The sequence below is a fragment of the Platalea leucorodia genome (genome assembly GCF_965183815.1).
Source record: "Platalea leucorodia genome assembly, chromosome: 1".
Lineage (NCBI taxonomy): Eukaryota > Metazoa > Chordata > Aves > Pelecaniformes > Threskiornithidae > Platalea > Platalea leucorodia.
Window position 1 is genome coordinate 148,650,833 of NC_138823.1, and position 10,686 is coordinate 148,661,518.

General features: G+C 38.1%; 1 protein-coding gene across 2 annotated transcripts in view; it reads left to right on the forward strand.

Annotated features, from left to right (window-relative positions):
- The window catches only part of SPAG6 (sperm associated antigen 6), a gene marked incomplete at both ends in the record, with an annotated part of 34,599 nt that extends 24,490 nt beyond the window's left edge, over positions 1 to 10,109 (forward strand). Inside the window, 5 exons of one of the 2 annotated variants that reach the window (XM_082321729.1) lie at positions 876 to 1,028; positions 3,392 to 3,583; positions 4,793 to 4,909; positions 7,676 to 7,821; positions 10,043 to 10,109. In XM_082321729.1, coding sequence (XP_082177855.1) covers positions 876 to 1,028; positions 3,392 to 3,583; positions 4,793 to 4,909; positions 7,676 to 7,821; positions 10,043 to 10,109 — 675 coding nt within the window. The remainder of the gene's footprint in view (positions 1 to 875; positions 1,029 to 3,391; positions 3,584 to 4,792; positions 4,910 to 7,675; positions 7,822 to 10,042) is intronic. The other variant, XM_082321730.1, reaches the window with a different exon arrangement.
- Between the last annotated feature and the right edge of the window lie 577 nt (positions 10,110 to 10,686).

Sequence of the window (10,686 nt, forward strand, 5' to 3'; positions counted from 1 at the left end):
AAGAATGTGTTTCTTTTGCTTTGGAATCTTTGGAAAAATGTGATATACATACCATGATAAAAGATACCATAATATGAAATTATTTTAATTTCTATGCATTGTTGGTATCATACATACACTACTGCTGTCCCTCAAGTGATGTGAGAAGTGATACCTTTTGGAAAGAAACATGTTGTATCACTTGATACACACAGCAAGCATCATAGACTGTGGACATGATTATCATTTATAAGCAAGGCTATATAATTTGGCGTTCTGGGGCAAACTCCATTGCCCATCCAGTGTATTCCCGGACACCTCCCTCAGAATACCCTAACGTGGCAGAATGGTGTAGTCGAAGTCAGTTTAGCACATCCATGACAGTTGTCTTTGGCTTCATGCCTCAGTAGGGTGATCCACAAAGGCTTCATGCTGCAGAGATTATCTAGAATGCAGGCGAGAGGAGGAGTGGGCCTTTCCCTCTGTCCTTGCACAGAACATATGATGTTGGCTTGGGAATGAGTGGGCATGAGTATGAAAGAATATCTGGCTCAGTAGGTGCATCTTCAAGGGCATTCATGTATTTGGCTGTCATTTGCATGATTCTTTGGTGTATACTAATGGAGTTGAGAATATGTCATTCCATGCTATACAGCATCAAGAATTCAGAGTCCCGATTTCCTTGCAGTAAAGTCAATCAAAAACCAAGTAGGAAAACAGCTTCATTCCTGAAAATGTCAAGCTGCACTTAGTGCCCATCAGCCTGTGTGATGCATCGCTCTTATTCCAGCTTTATTTTGTAAATCAGGAGCAATACATTTAAAGACTTTTCTAATGTAGTGCTTTATGCCTGTTGATAGTTCACAGTATCTAATCTCTTCCGTTTATCTTTTCAGCTTTCACAGCTTATAGTAAATGCAGGTGGAGTTGCTGCTGTGATTGATTGTATTGGCAGCTGCAGAGGGACTGTCAGACTGCCTGGCATCATGATGCTTGGTTACGTAGCAGCTCATTCAGAGAACCTGTCAATGGCAGTGATTGTCTCCAAGGTTAGCTATCACTTTGTTGTCTTCCTGTAATTCTTCAGTGGTATTCTGAGAAAGAGATACACATTAGCATAGGCAGAGAATGTATTTTGTGACAGAATTATATACTTGCTGTTGATGAATGCACTTTCTCCTAATATTGCTGCTTGCTGTGGCTGAAATTATGTGGTAACCTGATCAAAGTGTGTCTTTATGAAGTTGAACCTTTTGTAAAATGTCCTGGATTAGTTATGAACATCCATTTGTATTACAGTACATGATTTTTCTGTGTTGCAATTGCACGGGTAGAGAAAAAAGTCAGTGAATTTCTATGGTCTGTTTCCCCTTAAAATGAATATTTGTGGCTACATCAAAACCCTTTTTGAAACGAGAATGTTTAATGGCACATTCTTCATTGCACTAGCATGACTCTCCTAGTGCTGCTAGAGTAGTCTTGCAACAGGAATCTTCAGGCTTGAAAAGACCTCAGTTTCTAATGTAGCATGGTTTGATTCAGTTGTGCAAGTGACATTTCAAATGAGATAAGCTATACATTTTCAGGTTTAAATAAATTCTGCTGGGCAATGATATAGATGGGAGAGAATTGGCAATATTCGCAATAGGTGAAATTAGTGCCTGACATAATATTCTGATGTGAATAATGCTAACTAATGACAGGAGGAAGGAAGTCATTTCACTGAGTATTGTTGGCCCATTTTCACACTATGCCGTTCATTTAAAATATACTATATGAGTGGAAGCAATGAAACAATAAAAACAGAGGAACAGAAATGTCTTCGAGTAGGAATGCAAGTTAAAAAATGGAAATTGCTACAACATAACATCAACAGGGAAGGTAGGAGTGATCAAAAAAATGTGCTTCTGCGTTTGAAAACTAAAGAAATAGGCACTTTTTCCTTGCCCTCTCTGGAAGCCTTTCTTCTCTGGATGTGTCTCTGTCTCTCCACTTTCAGGGATGCCTAGAGCAAGTATGCTCCTGCTATTGAGTGCTTGACGTTAAGTGGGATGAATCCAGGATTAAGTTCATGAGGAAGCACCTAAGTGATAAATTTTTGAAGAGTAATAATGGTCGCTACCATAACTGAATGGGAGCGCAGTGATAGATTTTGTACGGATCTGTGCAAACTCTCATGAAATTAAATATTTTAATGAATGATCCACAAAAGAAACCCAAATAAACCCAAAAACCGTTTAAAAAAAAAATTTGCCACAGGGGAAACTGAGCTTGTGGAATGGTACGTAGTGCTGAGGACGTGGCTTGGTAAACTGGAACCATTTGAAAGAAATGCACTGTGGCATAACCACATGCAGTTATACATCTACGATGTTAGGCTGTAAAGTGATAGCTCCATTCTGTGGTACTGTATCCTGGAAAGGATGAATTTTGAAAAATGATTTTTGGGTTCCTAGTGGACAAATACTTCATTGTGGTCTTCTGCTGCAGTGCAGTGGCAAAAGAAAAAGACAATTCAGTCCTTTGCAGTATTAAAGAGTGGAAAAGGAAGGATTATTGTAAAAGAGAAGTTAATCTATCTATAGTACTAGTGCATACAGTTCTGTTGTCTGTATTGAAAAGGATCTTGAAAAAAACCCCGAAGAGTGTGCAGAAAAGACTAAAAAATGATCCATGGGACGGAGAAAAAGGTTTTCTAGTTAGAGGTTTAGTAGCCTTGCCTTACCTAAAGTAGCATGAAATGATTCCTATTGAAGTATCCTGGCATAAAATACCAGCTACTAAGTAACTCCATAATCCTGTGGAGAAAGGACAAAGACTGTGACCCTGAACCAGAAGAACTTCAGTAACAGATGTGAATGAGGTATTCTCCATCTCTTGATGTCTTCAAATCAAGAGTTGAAAGCTTTCTGGAAATGATTGGATGAGTCAAACGTGAACTACTGGACTCAAGAAGAGGTTGATAAGTTGTAATTTAGTGCTGTGGACAAAAAAAAAAAAAAAGACTCAGTGATTGAGCCCTTCTGGTCTTAAACTGCTTTCATAGATTCATAAACACTCAAATTCTTTTATTTTCAGTCTGACAAAACTGAAGCCTTTACTTTCAGTGCAACCTGAATTGTGTTATGTATTCCTTTTATCCCTTAAATTTGTGTCTTAGCTCAAACTGCCTTCTGACTTAGAACATTGAATCTGTTTCTCTCTTTCTTTAACTAGATTTATTAAGATTTATTCAAAATTCTTGCTAGTCATGATGTTGTAAAAATATGACACCGCTAGAATGTGTTCTCTTATAGCTTATTTTAGAAGAAGGGTGTAAATAGAGAAACATTATCTAACAGCCTCTATCAGTTTCAAGTTGTCCTTCCCTGGTGTAGATTTCCACAGGTTGTGCTTTTGATTAATGCTGCAGGGAATACCACCACTCTGTGCCTGCTTGATAGAAGAACCTGAAGATCATATTAAGGCGGCAGCTGCCTGGGCTCTGGGACAGGTTGGAAGACACACGCCTGAGCATGCACGTGCTGTTGCAGTAGCAAATGTGCTACCCACACTGCTTGCTATGTATATGGACACACGCAGTTCGGAAGATCTTCAAATGAAAGCAAGTATATTAGTAGTATCTGCAGTATGAGATATTTATTGTAATCAACAGGTCTAATTGCTTAAAAACTACTAAATGGTATGTGCTTTTATTGATGTTCATCGAGTCACAGATTTCCTGGGTGTAGAGTGTCCGAAGGCTGTGTGTCATTTGTTAGGACTGGCTGGCCCTAACAGGTGTGCATGTGGTACATACCAAATCATATGGTACAGCCACAGCAGTCTAGTCCCTCATTTTCTTCCCAGTTTAGGTCAGAGTTGCATACACCTATAAATGCTATAATTTCTTGTGAGTGACTAATTTCTAATTATCTACTTTTTTTTTTTTGAAGTATAAGCTCTTGTACAAAATATTATAGTCCTTGTAGTAGATTCGCTTACATTTTTATTATTATAATAAAACTGTAACAAATACTCAAAGCTCTGCTCTTGAAAACATGCAACTGCTCACGTTTAGAGCCCTCCTTGTGTGGGAGCTAGTAGAGTTGCAGTTTGGTAAGGTGTATTTTTGAGTGACAGTAAATGAATCAACTGAAGAGTATAACATGACAGGATAGGGTCTCCCCTGTTGTACTATGCTTTTGTACGTTCCACTGAAGTATAATGTTCCAGATCTGTAAAATACCTTTTGTATAGTCATTTTCAGTGGTCACCAAAATATCAAGGCCAAATTAGCTGTACCTATAATCCTACCCAAGAAGGTCGCGACTGCTTGTAGCAGACAGCATTGGGTCTGTTTTCAGAAATGAAGCGCTGATGTACAACTGTTTCACTCTCTCTTTCCCTCCCTGCCTGGGCGGTAGTGCACTTTGCTATCCCAGACCAGCAGACTCCCCTAGTAAGCCACTTCTAAAATACAATCTTTTAGAATGTGTTTTGATTTAGCTTTCTTATTGTATTACAGTACTTCAATTTACTTAAAGGGTCTACTCCTGCTTCCATTGTAGTCAAAGGAAAATTGCCATTACTTTGACCATAGATAACATAATAAGAATGTGATGCACTGTAGGTTTTGAGGTTTAATAAATCTAAGTAGAAAATTGATTCTTTATTAAGTGACCTGATAGATATCATAGTTTTTATTCAGAAAATGCTTTTCGAGAATTCTGATCAATTTGCTTTTTTGATCAGACTTCAGTGATATATAACATGAATTCTTGTTGTTTTCATTGATGTCTTACTAGAGAAATTTTATTTTGTGTTTCAATAGACTAAAAAAGCCTTAAAGAACATCCTTCAGAAATGCACGTATCTTCCAGCACTTGAACCATTACTGCATGATGCCCCTCCCAATATTATGAAATATATTGTTGGGCAGTTTAGCAAGGTAAGAAAAGGCTCTGCTTGATGAGTAATATGTTAATTGTTTTCCATTTAGCAAGGAAGCTATCTTTCCAAAGATGAAGTCTCCCTAAAGGTCTCAGTTGTTTTCTCAGGATCCTCAAGCATCCCCTGCAGAAGCAGTTTGGAGCATCCCCTTCTTTTGTCTGATAAAGCTGGATACTGTTTCATCTGGAACATGCCGTAATTCATCCTAAGACTTGGAAAACAGTTGCTTATAAGCAAGGTGTTTTTTTCTTCCTTGCCTCTTGAGATTAAGTGGGATATTAACTCATGTGCAAATATTTTTACTGAGCCAATGTATCACATAAATCCCAGTCACATCTGTTTTAGATAAAGTACAAGCTATCTATACAGGAGTGTCTTAAGTCAGGTATTTTACAATAATCTAGAGGATAAAAGCTTCACCACTTTTATCCTCATTAATTTTTAGTCTCAATTAAGTAAGTGTAAAAATCCCAAATCTTTTCTCATCCCTCTCAAAATTTGAACCTGTTTGTTGTTAACTACATTGTTGATTTGAGCGCAGCATGTAAAGGGTGATATAATCTAATAAAAATATTTCAAATTATTTAAGTAATTCCTAACTAATCAGGAGATTTCCAGTGTCTGCAATGTTCACCAGCTGTTGGGAATCCTGCTCAACTATAGACTCTTTTCTGCAAAACTCTGTGGTGTAATCTGTTAGCAGCGGGTACCAGGCTCTCTTGGTGAGATGTGCTTTCTGGAAGTGGCCAAGTAAAACACCCTTGATATTCAGTTCTGATTATCACAGACCTGGAAGCACTACTGTTTGTAGTGCAGATTCCTGATTACATTGCCACACTTAGGTTTGTCTTGTCTTCTTGCTAAATCTGTACAAAGACTGAAGATTTGCTCAGAATCCGGTGCCTTTTGCTTCTGTGTGCTGACTGGAGCTATTAATGAGCCGAGTGCATAGTAACTGGTTACCCAGTGTATAGATTTGAATGTTGTTTGCTGTTGAAGTGGTTTTGTACCCTTCATATCAGCTGATGTTTTGTTTTGTTTCGTTTTTCTTCTCCTACAGTGTATTAAACAAACTGTACTTGTCTGGCATTTGCTCTTCTGAAGTATACATTTAAAATTAAGTTATCTGCAGTAAAAGCATTTTTCTCTCCTGTACCATAGCTTGGGAATTTCCTATTCTTAGACCTGCGGTGTATTACTTCTGTTGGCTTATTTATAGCACAGTAAAAGCCTTATTTCTGAGCTGTGCTTCAGAGTGAGATGCTATCCGTTCTTGGTGCTGGACTGTGTCATTTTAGCATTATCCTTTTCAGGGTCTGTGCAATTCTTTGCTGTCTCAGTTTGGACTGGGGGAAGGGACTGTGTCTCAGAGGTGCTGTCTGTCTTTAGGGCCTCTTCCAAGAGAGTTTTCTGCTGTCTTAACCAGCCTGGGAGTCACAGTGGGGAGGAGGAAGGCAGGGAAAGGGCCATATCCCGTCTTCTTGCTAGTTTCTTCTTGTGGGAGATACGTGGAAACAGCCATCTTTTCAGTTCCCACAACGGAACGATCACAGTTGTTCCTGGCACTTCTATGGAGCATAAAATAGGGAGAAGTCTCTATGCTCCCCTGTTTTTTCTTTACCTGTCTGTTGATTTTGTACAGGCTAGAGGGATCAGAGAAATGGAGGCTGTTTGCCTATATGCGTGGCAGAAATCTCATCCTTGTTTCCCTTCATCCTTTTAGGCAATTCCTTCCTCCTTCAAGGCTCTTGTTTTACACTGATACAGTCAAATTTATGGCTTGATTTGTCTGACCAGTGTGAAGGCATACAAAATGCTTTTGCTCCCCTAGTATGTAACTCAGAGTTGGTTTGAAACCCATCTGGTTTTGTTGTAGATGCAGCTGATGTCTTGCATTATCTCTCTCTCTTTTTTCCTTTTTTTTTTTTTTTTAATATTTTTGCAGCCCTGTGGGCCTATGGACTACATGCTGTCATTCTCCCTTGCCTGGCCCAGCCCCCACCTCCCTCCTCCCCTCCCTCCCTCCCATCCGCTGGACAGAGCTGCATATTGGCATCACTCAGGGAGCGCAGAATGTATTGTCTGATCATTTCTGCTTCTCATCCCCTTTGGCTGCAGAAACTTCACATTTTTGCTTTGTGTGTTTGTGTGTGTGCGTTTGTAAAAGGCTTCCATGGCTACACAGTGTGTTGTAGGATTTTAATATCTAGGAATTTAATAGTAGCATGTAATGCTTCAAGGCTGCATTGTTCACTTGCAACAATTCTCAGTATTGTTTTAATCTATACTAGATCATTATAATGATATAAAATTGTGCTCTACAATTAAACTCTGGAAATTGACATAAAAGACCTGAATAACTTGGTTTAAGTGGAACAGATGCTGTTGTTATGCCATGTTAGTGTTCTGGTTTTATTATCTATTTAATCTCCGCAATCATATTGTCTCTGTAGGAATAATTCAAGAAATATTATTTACATAAAGATAAATATTCAGTTTAGTATTTTTCTATATAGTATGTATTAAAGTACATGTTAAATTATGTTATAACCATAAAGGGCTGGTTTGTGATTTTTTCTATGTATAACTGGGTGTTAAAATACAGTAGTCATTACAGATGTTGTACCTCTGATGTGTTCCATTTTATCTGTCCTCTGAATTAAAAACAGATAAGCAGTATTTGAGCCTGGTAGCATAGAGATTCCTTTAAAAGAAAATGTTCTTTTTTTTTTTTTTTTTTTTTAATGTACTTTCCTGTGTGTAGGTGTTACCACATGACAGTAAAGCACGTCGTCTCTTTGTAACAACTGGTGGACTTAAAAAGGTTCAAGAAATAAAAGCAGAACCTGGGTCACTTCTTCAGGAATATATCAACACTATTAACAATTGCTATCCAGAGGAAATAGTAAGGTAAGGAAAATGAAGTTTAAAAAATTCATACTTGTAACATTGTTAGATGTTTTTCCCAGGAACAACACAAAGCAGGGATTTAAAATATTAATTTAACTTCTACATTAGTTTTGTTTTTCATAAAACAGCACAACATTTGGTTAACTGTCCCAGTGGTAACACAACTGTTAGACACATACTTTTGAATGCCTTTTCTTTTCTGATTGTTTTTGGGATCAAATTTCTTTGTCTGTAAACAAAGGCCAAATAATCAGGCTCTTGCAGGAAACTGGGGGAGAAAAGTCAGTCCTGCACTACCCAGACAAACTCCGAGACTTCAGCACAACCACTCTCATATTAATGAATGTCTGTTGGAAGTTTAGTTTATCTTGGTAACTTATTTATGGATTACTCAGGCTCCAAACTACAGGTATTGGTGAATCTTTGCTTGCATCCTCGACTTCCCTAAGAGCCTGTCTGATAGCGTATTCAGAGGCTCCTTTGAAACTTCCTCTGATGTGCAGAGGGTCCAGAGGCTCTCCTGCACGGTCGCTCTGCCCACAGCTGCCCTTCCTCCCCCAGCCTCATCATGAGGCTTAAGTGTTATATAAAAGGACCATACACCAGCTGTCTGCACCAAGTTGAACTTTGCCCTTAATGAATACAGAAACACTATTAAATAGCTTACAGTCAAAATGTCACCATCCTAAATTGTAATAATGAGAGAAATGCCCTCCTAGATTCTAGATATCCATTTACCAGTCCTTCACTCCATCAACACATCAAAAGGATGCTGTACTCGTGCACTCCCTCTACAGGCTCTGAAAATCTGCATCATCAATTTTAATTATAGCAACAGAGTTCTTCAGCTAATAGTAGCTGCAAACTAAGTCACACAAAATGAAGCCCTGTTTGTCTCCACGAGGGAAAGCCAGTGGCTGTCAAATGGGTAAAGCAAAATCATAAAGAAACTTTATTCTGCAGCTACAAATACTAATACTTCAGAGGGAAAGAGGACATTTGCTTACACTTTTCTGGATATAATTAATGTTTCTTTGTTACAGCTATTTTTTTTGCCCTGTAAATGAAACAAGGTTACTTATGTAGGCTGGGATGTAATAAAGAAAAGGGCCCCTTCGAGCATCTCCAGCTTGCCTCTTTGTGCTACTGCCTGATGCTGGTTGTGCTGCCTGAGGCACAGCTGCTATAATAGACTCCAGCTCTGGGTTTGTCCTGGAGACCTGTTATTTTAGGCTGTTTGCAGACTGAGTACAATAATGCATTGAAAAGTTAGCTTTACAATCAGAGAACTAATATGAGTTTTAAGAAGAGTTACATTGTGCAGAAATCATCCAGAAAATGAAAATCAACATGGTAAATGGATCTTCCTTCAGTGTGAAAACATTGGGGATTTCTACTTGAATACAATTTAGGCATGCATTAGATGGAAGTGTGTTCCTCTCTCTTTATAGTTAAAGCTTCCAGGGCTCAAAGATGACAGTTTACGTGCCTGCAAAACCAGAAATGTACCGAGATGTATGTTTTTAGAATAACATGGTAATAAATTTCAGATACTCTTAACCTGGAAAACAAGAACTAAATGCAGCTTTGGTGATGCTTGCATATTGGAAGCATGTAGTTGGTCCATTGTGGAAAACCAACTGAATGACAGTAGGACAATAATGGCACCATAGAGTCCTACTGTAATGAAAACCTATTGGATAATCTCCGTCCTTGAGTTGGCATTAGAGACAGAAGGTCATTGTGATAAATTTTTTTGTTCCGGAATCAATGTCTCTTGCATTGACATAGACTTCACATTAGCTTTGGGGTGTGTGCTTGTGTTTGACGAACAGCAGTAGACTGTTGTCATCTGGCAGCCTATGGTTCTGTGTAAACTCATGCTTTTTTATTAAAGGCCATAATTTCAAAGAAGTTAACATCTACAGTTCTCAGGAAAGACAATGCTTATGGCTGCTGAACCTATCTAAAAACTAGCCACTTACCTGCATGCCCTGAAGGAAGCTAAACATATTTTTGAAAACCTGACTTCCAAGTATAAATGATAACGTAAGTTGAAAAGCAGGTGCTTAAAACATTGTAGGGGAATAACTGTAGAATTCCTTGACCAGTGTTTAATGCGAGGATTTTTTCCTGATCAATAGAAAATTAATAGTGTTTCATTACTTAGCACAGAGCATGCCTTGTAGTCTAATACACAAACAAAATGTTTCTCTTTCAGGTATTATTCCCCTGGATATTCTGAGATGCTTCTGGAAAGGGTGGAAAATTACCATCCAGTTTTATAAACTTCAATTTTTTATTAGAGCTGTATTTCACATTTATGCCTTTATGACTGTAATACAAATACAGCTGTTAAAACTCTTGTTTGATTCTGAAATCTCCTTCTACTGTTTGAACTACTGAAAGAGCTCAGCAATTCCGGCAAGCTATATTTTGTTCTTTCTAAACTTGTTTGTTGCTAAGTTTTTGTTCCTTTTTGTTTTTCTCTCACATTACTACCAGATACTGCAGCATATATGAATGGAATTTCATGCAGGGGTGATGATTTATCACAGAAGCTTTTTTAGAATCAGTCATTTCCTTTTCCTTCCACAAGAAAGGTTTGTTATTATCTCATTCAAATTTTAGCCTTCTCAGTACTGTAACCATTTTCCCCTTTTGCCTTTGCATATTGTTTAGAGCTTCCCAAGCTTGATGAAGGGGAAAAAGCTGGCCCCTATGCTTTTTCTAATTATGGAATCTGTTCTGCACTGAGCTATCTCCTGCTGCTACCTTTCAGAAAGTAAAGCGATGTGATTTTGCATCTCCAAACATGTTAGTAGCTGCTAAATAAAGAAATAATCCGATCTGATGATGATAAAA